This window comes from Magallana gigas, chromosome 7, assembly GCF_963853765.1.
Source record: "Magallana gigas chromosome 7, xbMagGiga1.1, whole genome shotgun sequence".
Taxonomy (NCBI): domain Eukaryota; kingdom Metazoa; phylum Mollusca; class Bivalvia; order Ostreida; family Ostreidae; genus Magallana; species Magallana gigas.
Genome location: NC_088859.1, coordinates 22,844,732 through 22,858,018, shown reverse-complemented (window position 1 = coordinate 22,858,018; position 13,287 = coordinate 22,844,732). Strand labels below are relative to the sequence as shown.

The window sequence follows — 13,287 nt, the reverse complement described above, 5'->3', positions numbered from 1 at the left end:
GCCCTCCCCCTCTCTCTTCAGCCTGAACCCCTGGCCAAGGGGCCATGAATTTCACAATTTAGGTAGAGAAGTTCGTGGACATAACCATGCATTCAGATTTCATCATTCTCACTATATGGCTATATTGGCCCCACCCTAGAGCCTTAACCCCTGTCGGGTCATGAATTTCACAATTTAGGTATAAAACTCCATGGACATCATAACCATTCATATAGTTTTTAACAACTATATATATGAGTAGAGAAAAAAAAATCTAAGGTTTAATACATTTTACTATATGGTCATATTGGCCCCACCCTAGAGCCTGAACCCCTGACCGAGGGGTCATGAATTTCACAGTTTTCGGAGAAGGCTTCATGGACATCATAACCATATATTCAGTTTTTTCCTCATTTCTGTGAGAGTAGAGAATAAGATTGTTGAAAATTAGGCTTTTTTTTGCATATTTGTCCCCGCCCTTGGCGCCTCGGGGGGCGGGTGGGTGGTAAAGCCATTAATTTCACAATTTAGATTCTCCTTACCATAGAGATGCTTCATACCAAAAATGGTAACGATTGGCCTTGTAATTTTCAAGAAAAATGTAAAATTGTTAACGCACAACGCACGAGGACAAACAAAGACCAATTGCATTAGGTCACCTGAGTGACTCAGATGAGCCTAAATTTTCTTTTAAAAAAAACCATTTTCTAAGAAAAATGAAACTTTAGTGAAAGCAACTTTAAATAGTGTTGGTTCAAATTCGTTAAAATTAAAATCTTGAGGAGTAGAGTGAGTCTAAATTGGGGATCCAATTGTACAAAGGAAAACATTTCAATTATTCACAAAAACTGGTTTTACTTACTGTAAATTCCTTATATTATGCAAGTACTTAATTCCACGATCTTGCTGGTTTGTTATAAAATTGCGTTAATGTAAAATAGCGAACGTGGAACTTTTCTCCTTGTTTCTTATAAGATGCATCTCGCCATTTTACGCAGATATTAATTCCTTGCGTTTTAATTAGGAATCTTCAGTATATGCAAGCATTTTTACTCATTGCTGATTCTTTAAAATTATTTAGACTCTAGCCCTTGGACGATTCTTTGGCCTCAAAAGGGGTTCAGAGTTTCATGAGGGTTTTCAGATATCCCAAATGATGATAATTCTTTAGGATCTTATTGAGAACTGCAATGCTCAACACGTGATTTGACTATAAAATGAGGAGTCTCACAGATGCATTTAATTAAGTTTATTCAGGTGACCTTAAAAGTCTTCTCGGAACCGATCAGCCAGGAAAGCTGAAACTTTTGAGGAAGCATCCTCATGTAGGGTAGATTCGAGTTTGTTCAAACCCCAGATAATGCATATTCCCATTTGTTAAAATCAAAATTTTGAGGAGTAGAGGATTGGCGGTCCAATTTTCCAAATATTTTAGGTATTCACAAATACTGATATGTTACGTATATCAGTTTTTTTCCGCGTATATCCAGTTTCCACTTTGTTCGCGACGATTTCCGAATCGCAAAAATATATTAGCTTAATTTGATATAGGGTACTATTCTTCCTTATAATAAAGTAAATGGGTAAGTAAATGGGTAAGTAAAAGTACCATGAACTGTGTTCAGGTTCTGATTCGCGGAAAAAAACATGACGCGGAAAAACTGATACACATACGGTAATATAATTGGTTTTACTTTAATGCAAGCATTATGACTTATTGCTCATTCTTTAAAGTTGTTTAGACTTTGCCCCCTGGATGATTTTTGGGCCCCACAAATTACCTGATAGGGGAATTAGCTTAAAAAGGAATTTACAGAAGATTATGAGCTCTGTATCGTGCTTATATCCCGAAGACTGACATTCAAATTTTGGTTAATCATTAGAAATGCATTTCTAAAGCATGGTTAACATTTATGAAAAAAATTGCCCAAAATCGTTACCATGTCCCTTTAATAATATTCATATTTGACCTATCTTGCAGGGGTATTAGTCCCATTAGAACAATTCTTAAATTTCCTATATATTTTTTCAAACATATTACTACAATGTGTAGTTATATTACTACATATGCATTTTTAAGTCCGTGCAACCGAATACTTCGATCAAAAAGCAATCGTCCATAACTTTCTTGACCAGTTTTATATAACCCAGATGCAGTTGAGGAGCAATTGAAGTCAATATTGCAACCAGATACTTTTATGAATTCATGTCAGCTTTAAACACGTACCTTTTGAGATGAGAATGATAAACTTCTAATATAGTAAGGTGTCACCAAGTCGAATTTTTACATATATTTATTTAGTAAATCTTTGACGTGGCCAATAGGCCTTAACGGTCACCTGAGTATCATACCCCATACACAAACTTGTCGAGGAGTCTCACAGATGCGCTTACATTGTAATTAATTTTACTCTGGTGACCTAAAAGTCTTCTCAGAAACCAATTAACCAGGAAAGCTGAAACTTTTGAGAATAATAATGTCAGTATTATCACTTAGGAAACATCAGTGTCAGTGACTTCTGCACATGTACAGTCCAGAACAATATCGGGTATAATTCTTAACTCTGAAGCACTCTGTCTGCATGTGTCTGAATTCTAATATACCACAGTAGTAATGTAACATGCAAACAGCTTTCAACAAACCATACTCCAAACTTGCACTGACAGTTACAATATTTGAAGAAGTCTTCCTTGTCCGATGCACCTGCATACATGTATATCCACAAATTGTAGGATTTTGATGAGAAAAAATGTAATTTGATTTTTGGTCACAGTGACTCAAAGTCAGGTGTGATCAAAGCATGCATGTAAATAGTTGAGTCACATGTTCAGGGCTTTGTTATTCATGAGGTCATAACAGGTTGAAGTGCCTTTACTGTGGAGACAAGTGCAAAATATTTAAATAAATAAACAATTTTACGACAACTTGGCATGAAAGATTAATGTGCACATATTGAAAGGCTCTCAAAATGAGGGTGTGACAAAATCTATGAGAAATGTAATCGATACACTCCTGCTATATTATTTGAGGCAATGCGAATTTACAGAGTATGAAAGTAAAATGCGTAATTGAAATGATAAAACTTTAAAGTTTAAAGTAAAAGCCATTAATATGTAGAAAATCTATAATTTGATTCTTTTGCAAATTATCTGGGGACAGATTTTTAAAGTTTAGAGGATATAGTCTTTTATTTACTTTTACAGGAAAAGATACAGATGATTTAATAGCCATGGGAACAATATGGAGTCCAAATACCCAAACACCAGTAAAACAGATTTACAGTAGCACAAGTGGTGCAAGTTCCACAACAAATTCTGTCACAATCAGAAATGTTCTAACAACTTCAACACAAGGTTCAAGCAGTTCAACAGGAATACCTCAGGGTAGTAGAGGGCGTTACAACATAGCAGGGATAAAGCCCATCATGGTGCAAACACCAAAAAACATAATTAATAAAGAAGGTAATCAGGTGTTGGTTTTTTTAGCTCTTGTGAAAGCTCAAGTGAGTTTTTCTGATCACCGTTGTCGATTGTCCGTCTGGCCATCCGTCTGTCCGTCCGTGTGTAATCTTTTTACATTTTGAACTTCTTCTCTAAAACCTCCTGGCCAAACTCAACCAAATTTGACACAAAGCATCGTTAGAAGGTAAATATAAATTTTAAAAATAAAAGACCAGATTATATTTAAAGCGGAGAAAACCTCAAAATTATTTTTTTTAAAAAGGGAGGGGAGTGTGCAACTTAAAAAATCTTCTCAAGAAATGTTAAGTTAACCTTAACGTAATTTAGCATAAATCTTCCTAATTGAAAAAAAATATAAATTATAAAAATTATGTTCCAAGTTTGAGCTAATTACAAAAATACTAATATAGGGTGTCAATCAGTTTATAAGTTTGGGTTTGTTATTCCATATCTCGAACGAGACGGAGGACCAGTCTATCATTTCTCGAAAACGAGGTTCCAAATTTGAGCTAATTACAAAAATACTAATAAAGGGGGTCAATCACTTTAAGTTTGGGTTCGTTATTCCATATCTCGTATGATAGAGACGGAGGACCAGTCTACCATTCCATATCTGGAACGAGACGGAGGACCAGTCTATCATATCTCGAAAACGAGGTTCCAAATTTGAGCTAATTACAAAAATACTAATAAAGGGGATCAATCACTTTATAAGTTTGGGTTCGTTATTCCATATCTCGTATGATAGAGACGGAGGACCAGTCTACCATATTTCGAAAACGAGGCTCTTTGTTTGAAGCAGCCACTTTGGATGTATGTTGTCATCTTGCAAAAATCAGTATGTTTGTTGTGCAACAGTTCACGTGCGAATATTATCTAAGAAACACGGAAGATATATTGGTGCCGATATTGTGAAGTAAATTGAGGTTAAATATTTCAGCGTGTTGTCATTTTCACTTGTGACGGTGGATTTAGCTTGTTTTGATTTTCATTTTATTTTGCTTTGATTGAAATCAACTTTTCTATGCAGTTACTCTGGCAAACCGGAGCTGAAACAGTGTTTGGACCTATGCACAAATCATCACCGTTGATAAGACTTATTTCTTGAAAATAATCGATAAATTAGATATAATGAATCAGAAGCACTGTTTTTTAATAAAACTTATCTATAAATATCTTGAAAATAGTCAGATTTTAAATAGTACGAACAATTAAGGTAATTTTTGAGTCGTATGTATTCCTACGCCAGAGTTCAATATTGTCTTGTTCAACCATCGCTGTCTTCGTAAATCTCCAAAAAGCAGATAGTCATTCTATAGTTAAAGGTCGCGTCATTAAGCTATCACGTGACCTGGTGTTCGAAGAGAGTATCTATTGCTTGTCGGAGATTAACTGAGACAGCCGAGCATCTTGTTAATCGAGACTAGAGTTCATTACTGCTTAGATCCATACAATTTTTGAAGTATTTCGATTACTGATACCTAAATTGGTGGAATCAATTCTATTTTCAAATATATCACAACATGAATCTTACGGGATATTCGAAGTTCTTGTCGGAATGTCCGAGAATTCATATTGTAAAAATGTGCGTAATTCAAATACAGATTATAAACTACTTGCCAAGCAAAATAACATAGCCTTGATTTTGAAATAAATAACAATCGATAAATCAACTCCCGTCAATACTTCAGTACTTTGATTAACTATGAGAACAATTGCCTGTATTCAGTATTCTGGTATTTGGATTTTTTTTGATCGAATCAAACATAGACTTCGGTAAATAGGCAGTTGATTGTTTACCTGTGAAAATGGTAAAATCTGATACATAAACAATGTACTAAAAGACATTTCATTTAATTGGTAATTCGGTATGGTTAAGGTCGCAATACTAGTAGGTGGTCACAATAGTGATGAATCCAATGTGTTCTGTTGAAATGCTAAGATGATTCATTATTTTCGTTGATGGAGATATGTACAAGGTATACGTATGATTTTAAAATAAATTCTGCTCTTACTGATTAAGTGCATTTTCCATCTGTTTTTATTGTTTATTAATTTCTATTTGAGTGTCAACAAGGACCAAATAAGGGGACGACTTCGGTTGAAATTATCAATTTTTGATCGGTAACTTCGCCGAAATTTCCTCTAAAAGAGACTTTGAAGTCGCCATGTATTCTGAATTCATAATCATGTAAATTAACTTCAAAGACAATAAAATGTTGTTTCCACCGCCTCAGTTAAACCCTGTTGTGATTAATCACCCGCGACTGTTTATCTTTAGAGGTTATATATATATGGGTTATGCAACCACCTACCATTCATTGAAAATTACAACCGATATTATTACATTTCGTGTTGATATATCAATTAGTTGGTAACTTGTATTTAGTAAATAACTCTGCCAAATTAATGCTTGAATAATAATAAAACCGTTTGTTTACAGTTATCTTCAAAATTAAAACGATCCTTTACGGTTAATGTATATGGGTCAGAGGGTAGGACTTTAATATGCCTCCAAAATACACAGAAGTGCATCTAAGACATATTAAATTGATTTTGTGTCACTTACAAAACGTTTTATCCATATAATGTATGAATAAATTAGAAAGAATTTAATTGCACAAAGTAGATAAGTTTTTTAAAGTTGCTTATAATTTTACGACTGCCGCTGATATGTTTGTTGATCATAAAAATTGTCTTGAACATTAAATACTAATTGTGTACAGAAAAATTATGAATTATATGAAATCGACAACAATTTGGATAGTTTTCAAGCGAGTAAACAAAAACAACATCTTTTAAACAGTTCTGACACATTATAATTATGAGGATATCTGCATTATCATTATTTTAAAGAAAATATTGCAGCAGAAAATAATCTTTGTTTGTGGTAGTTTGTTGTTTTTGACGAAAGATGAAAATAATTGACGGGCCTTAGTACAAAAGAGTGATACATGTATGCCTAACTATCATTGGATATCTTTTTCACATATCATCTGACAAAATTTTCCAAGCGAATGTTTTCATCAATCGAGTAAGTTTACACCAGGTTAACAATTATTTTAAAAGAAGACCAATTAAGTTTTAGACTGGCCTTAGCGACTTTTGCCACAGAGTTCAAACACATCGTCGGAAACCCACGGTTAATTTCGCGTCGTTCCTTTCTCCATTTCCCGTGGGTCAGTTTAAACTTCAATGCTCGTTTAAGTGGGCAGATATATATAATTATCTCATACGTGTGATGTATATTACCCGTGTGATAAACCTTTGCTATATCACACGGGTGATGCTATATCAAATACTTCCGGTCGGAACTACTTTTGACACAGCCCCTCGCTTCAACGCTTCAGTGACCTATTTTCGAAGATTTGCTAGTACTTTCAACATAACTATATCAACTACAAAAAGTGATATAAAATGGATTTTGTCAAAGACTTCAATTACTTACAAATATGAAGGAAAATACATAACTGCGTAGCATAGGCGTCGGAACCCGGGCTATTGGGGGGTTAGCCCCCCCCCCCCCCCCCCCCCAACTCTTTTTACAAAGATATACATAACTGTAACCAAAAGACATTTTTTCTTGTTTGTCAAGATTTTTGATAAGTTTAGCCCCATTCAAACTTTCAATTTGCTTTGTGTAGTTTATAAAACTGCAAATTACGTTAACTATCAACGAGTTCATCCTGACGACGCGATGGAAACAGAGCGTACTGGTTGTGCAAATTGTGTTCATATGATTGCCTTTACCTTTTCAAGTAAAAAACAAGTTGAACCAATTTTCTGTGTCTATTGAATCGTAAAGACAAAGTTGACCGTCAGTCACTGGATTGGAGAATCTTTTTGATGCAAATATAGTCAAATATTCAAAAATGCTATCCATTTAAGGTAGTGTACCCGAAACAGAAGAGCTCCACTTCATTATGAACTAATTTGATTGGATAATAAATAGAGGATATCTATATTGTGTGATTTTATATTTGCTTTATCCAACAAGTTAAAATGGTGTATATATTCGCGAGGCTTGCCGAGTTGTCTGATGCACCAGACAGGCTTGAATGCTGAATCTGAGCTATGGGTTTCGGATGCTGGAGGAGGTTAAGGTTTTTAGAGCTGGTTAAAGTTTTTGTTGCAGGTGCCCTCTGATGATTATATCTTAGCTACTTCTTGTCTAAACGTCACTAAACTTGCATGGATGGTGCATCTTATGATACTGATGCACCAGACAGGCTTGGATGTTGAATCTGAGCTATGGGTTTCGGATGCTGGAGGAGGTTAAGGTCTTAGAGCTGGTTAAAGTTTTTGTTGCAGGTGCCTTCTGATGATTATATCTTAGCTACTACTTGTCTTAACTTCACCAAACTTGCATGGTTGGTGCGTCTTATGATACTGATGCTCGAGACAGGCTTGAATGCTGAATCTGAGCCATGCTGGTTGAGGTTAAGGTAGGTTAAGTTTTTTGGAACAGTTCATATGTTTTATAGATAATAGTACTATTTCAAACTTGCATAGCTGATTAAACTATAATATGAATGAATCGCAAAGGTAGTTTCAGATGCAGAGCTTATCTCCATTATCAAGGATGCTAAAAAATATATCTTAGTTATTACTGGTTCAACTTCACCAAACTTGAATGGATCTTATTATACTGATGCACCTGACAGGCATGGATGTTGAATCGGAGCCATAGGTTTCGGATGCTGGAGGAGGTTAAGGTTTTAATAGCTGGTTGAAGTTTTTGTTGCAGGTGCCTTCTGATAATGATATCTTAGTTATTACTTGTCCTTACTCCACCAAACTTGCATGGATGATGCGTCTAATGATACTAATGCACCTGACAGGCTTGAATGCTGAATCTGAGCCATAGGTTTGGTATGCTGGATGAGGTTTAGTTTTTGGAGCAGTTCACATGTTTTATAGATAATAGCTTGCATAGTTGATTTAATTATATTATAAATGAAATGCAGATGTAGCTTCAGATGCAGAGCCTGATCTCCATTTTCAAAGATGCTAAAAAATCTCCTACCCCACTCAAACCTGCTTGATAGATAGGTGTGTTTGTTGTTAAAGGATATAACATGATTCCTATGATAAAATATTGTATGATATGAAACACTATTGTTTATTATGATACAATATAATATCATATGTTATAATAAGTTTATGGAAAAATTTATATGATATGAAATGATATTGTATCAATTTTTTTGATATTTTATGAGATGATATTGTATCATGATATTGTTATGTATAGTATAGTATATTATGATAAAATATTGTATAATATGATATTATATTATTTATTTATTATATTATCATATGATATTGTAATAAAGAATATTGTATCGTATGATACGATATTGTATATTATATAATATTGTATCATACAATATTGTATAATATGATTTTGGTTTCTATAATATAGTATGATATCACAATAAATTGTATTATATGATATTTTTATTTCATATAACATCGTGTTATACAATGTTGTATAATATAATATTGGTTCATATTATATAATATAATATCACATGAAATTGTATTATAGGATATTGTTATGTATATCATTGTATCATATGATACAATTTGTATAATATAATATTGTTTTATATAATATTTTACTATATCACATGATATTGTATCATTTGATATGATACAATGTTGTATCAAATTTATATTGTATCATATGTTACAATATTATATTATGTATAATATATGATATATTATCATACAATACAATATCATACTATATTATACAATATTATATCATATGTTACAATATTATAATGTATTATGTGATATGATATTGTATTATATATTACTAAATTGTATTACATATTATGGTATTGTATTATGTGATAAAATACAATTATTCATAACACAATACAATGTCATATCATTTGTTACAATATCATATCTCATCATTGTTTATTACAGTATTTTATTGTATTATATGGTATAAATTATAAGTATGATAGGATGCAATATTGTAATTTATATTATTGTATTGATAAACATTGTATCTCATAATACCGTATGAAATGAACATATGATTATCATACAAATTTTTTAACAGATGATATATGATATTGTGTCAAAACAGTATCCATGAATATCCAAGATCATAACGTATGATTTTCATATATATGTAATATGATAAAGGTGGTCTCATAAAGGTGATGCGGCTGATGCCTCATAAAGGTGATGCCTCATAAAAGTGATGCCTCGTCTCGGTGAGCTTAGTAATCTGTGATTACCTATGTTTAAATATTTAGTCTTACGTCAGAAAATTATGATACTAAACCTTGCTTAATATAAAATTTTAATGCTGTTCTGAATTATTTGAAGTGTTTTAATTCAAAATAGATCGCCATCGTTGCTCAGGTGAGAAGTGGTTCATGGGCCTCTTCTTAAATTAATATTTGTTTGTTATGGTATTTAGCTCACCAGAGCTTATAGCTCTGATCACATATTTGTTTTTTGTTCCATTCTTTATGTCCACTGTAAACTTTAAACATTTTCAGCTTCTCCAGAACCACTATGCTAATTTCAACCAAACTAGGCACAAATAATCATTATTGAGAAATGGGAATTTAAGTTTAGGAAAAGGAATAAGGGCCAAATCCTCTTTTAAGTGGGGGGGGGGGGGTTATTGCAAAGAAGTTGTTGCAGAAATGTAGGAATAATCCCTAAATGAAGAAACAGCATTTAAATACTTGTATATGTAACACTTGTTGGGGAGCATCCTTAAGTAGTGTAGATCCAAATTTGTTCAAATCATAATCCCCCGGCGTATATTGGAGCCACAATGGGAAGGGGTCCAATTTTTACATAGGAATTTATTAAGAAAAAACATTATAATTATTTTTCTCAAAACCCAATTGGCCAGAAAAGCTGTAAATTGTTTAGGTGCATCCTCATGTTATGATATCCGGGTACGGTGGGAGCACAAAGGGGGGACATATTTTTACTTAGGAATATATAAAAAACAATTAAAAAAAATTTCTTCTCGAATACCAATTGGTCAGAAAACCTTTTACCTGTGTGGAAGCATCCGCAGGTAGTGCACATTCAAGTTTGTTCAAATGATGATTCCCAGGATATTGTGGGGCCTCAATGGGGGTTAAACCTTTACATAGGAATCTATATATATATATATATATATATATATATATATATATATATATATATATATATATAAACCTTTACATAGGAATATATATATATATATATATATATATATATATATATATATATATATATATATATATATATATACACATTATCCAATGTCTTTGTCTGTGATAACACTACGTATCGATGTTGTACTATATAACCCATGATACAAATGACTCAAAGAATGATTCCTTATTCCTTATATGTATAACACGTATTTAGCATATTTAGCATAAAATTTGGCCAAGGTGACTCTTTAACAGACAGGTGTGTTCTCAAAATTCTAGAAGCTGTCAACTAAATGAATGTGATGAAATGCAATACAATTCACACCCATATGAAAAAATATTATTAGTCGAGTTACAAGCATTTGGATACAGAGAATAGAAATCGTTGTTATGTAAACAAAGCATGAGCCTTGTTTTTTGTTCATTGATGCTAAGTTGGTTAGTTCCATTAATATCCTTTTTAGCTCACCTGTGCTGAAAGCTCAAGTTAGCTATTCTGATCACATTTTGTCCGTCGTCCGTCCGTCCGTCTGTCTGTCTGTCTGTCTGTAAACTTTTTACATTTTGAACTTCTTCTCTAAAACCGCTTGGCCAATTCCAACCAAATTTGGCACAAAGCATCTATAAATTGCAGAAATGAAAGACCGATCTTTATTCAAAGCGGGAAAAACCTCGAAACTGTAGAAAAAGGAGGGGTGCATTTTTTAAAATCTTCTCAAGAACTACTGAGTCAAATTCAACGTGATTTAACATAAATCATCCTTAGGGGAAGGGAAATATAAATTGCAGAAATTAAGGGCTAATTCTGTTTCAAACTTGAGTAATTTACGAAAATAATAATAACGTCGGGCTCGATATTTCATATATCGAAAACCAGTCTATGTTAGAAGCAGCCATCTTGAACTGAAATAAATTTGCTTGTTGTGCCACAGTTTACGTGCGAAGGGAATATTTGAAACATCCAAAATATATTTGTGACGTTTATGTGAAGCAAATTGAGGTTAAATATTTCAAAGCGTTGACATTTTCATTTGTGACGGTGGTTTTAGCTTGTTTTGATTTTCAATTAGCATGTTTAGTTTCTTTTTGTTTTGACTTGAGAGGAACCGTCGTCTTTATTTTAGAATTTAAAATTATTAGGTGTAGACCGGTAAATCAGACAGCTGATTTTTTTACATGTACCTGCGCAAAATATGATGCTCTAACAACATATAAAATAATATTCATTATGTTGGTACATGTTATTCGGTACGATCTCTACGTAATGGTTGATTAACTGATTAATGCAACATGTTTTATTGTTTTATTAAGATGCTCTGCAATTTCGATCTAAACGGAGATTATTCTCGCTATTCATAAGTATATATATGATGAGAAATAAATTGTATTTTCTTTGTTTTAGTATATTTTTCTCTTGTTTTAATTGTTTAAAATATTTCTATTTACCAATCTGAGAGTCAAGCTTCGAGTTATAAGCAAGATACAGAGCTTTGCGCACAATGCTACTGTATGTTTGTACACAAAGCTGGGGTTATGCTTTAGTTTAACCAGGTCTCTCGATTCTCTTTAATTGGGGCCGATATTTCGCCCAATTCTTAACGTGAAAAAGGCATCTTTTTTTCCAAAATTGAGTGTGTTTTTCTCAATTTGAGATTGACTAAAATAAATAATGTAACTAAAAGAAAACCATACTTATTCTAAATATATATCATGTGTATTCTGCAGTCATAAATGTGCAACACTACCGCATTGTAAACTGTTTCTTGTGGTCGGTAACTTAGCTAGAACTTCCTCATACAAAGACAGTGTAATTGAAAAACGATGTTTAATACTTTTAATCCTGATATTACAGTTAGTTGATGAGCTGTTAATAGTTTATAATTCTGCAACAAATGTTAAAATTATTATAAAAATGTTTGTCTAAACAGGTAGTAAGTGGGTCAGAGGGTTGGACTAATACCCCAAATACACAGAAGTACAGAGACTGATTTTTATAAATATTATCATTCAGTTTACACAATCAAAAAACTTATTATTTGTTGAAGGTATAAATACAAAAGTAAATTAAATTTTACATTAATACAAATAAGATAACTTTTTTGAAATTCTGATAAACTGTTTCATTTTTTTCTTTGCCATTTGACATACATAGTAATTACACAAAAACCTTTTGGGATATTTTACATCTTCATTAAAAAACTTGTATCACACTCTATGAATAAACTTTTTATACCCCCGCTCCGAAGGAGAGGGGGTATACTGTTTTACCCTTGTGTGTCTGTCTGTCTGTCCGTCCGTCTGCCTGTCCGTCCGTAACAAAAATTTCTGTCGCATTTATCTCAGCAACTATTTGTCGCAGATGCTTGAAATTTTAACACAGTGTTTGTTAAGGGAAGCCATATCGTGGGATATATTTTTGTACCAATCGGACGCCAACTTCCTGTTAAATGACGACTTTGCTTATTTTTTAACCAAAATTTTCAAACAAATTTTCGTCAAAGAATTCTCAGCAACTGTTAATCGCAGATGCTTGAAATTTTTACACAGTATTTGTATAGGCATGCCATACCGTGGGATATATTTTTGTACCAATCAGACGTCATTTTCCTGTTAAATGACGAATTTGTTTATTTTTAGCAAAAATTTTCAAACAAATTTT

The 13,287-nt window shown here is 32.8% G+C and overlaps 1 protein-coding gene across 3 annotated transcripts in view; it reads left to right on the top strand.

The window, feature by feature from the left end:
- LOC117684838 (uncharacterized) overlaps nucleotides 1–13,287 on the top strand; it is a 76,326-nt gene that overhangs the window by 54,319 nt on the left and 8,720 nt on the right. For all 3 annotated transcript variants that reach the window (XR_004598571.2, XR_010707347.1, XM_066065134.1), the window contains one exon: nucleotides 3,184–3,441. Coding sequence is in view for 1 of the 3 variants with exons in the window: in XM_066065134.1 (XP_065921206.1) it covers nucleotides 3,184–3,441 (258 nt within the window). In the remaining 2 variants the exon portion in view is untranslated. The remainder of the gene's footprint in view (nucleotides 1–3,183; nucleotides 3,442–13,287) is intronic.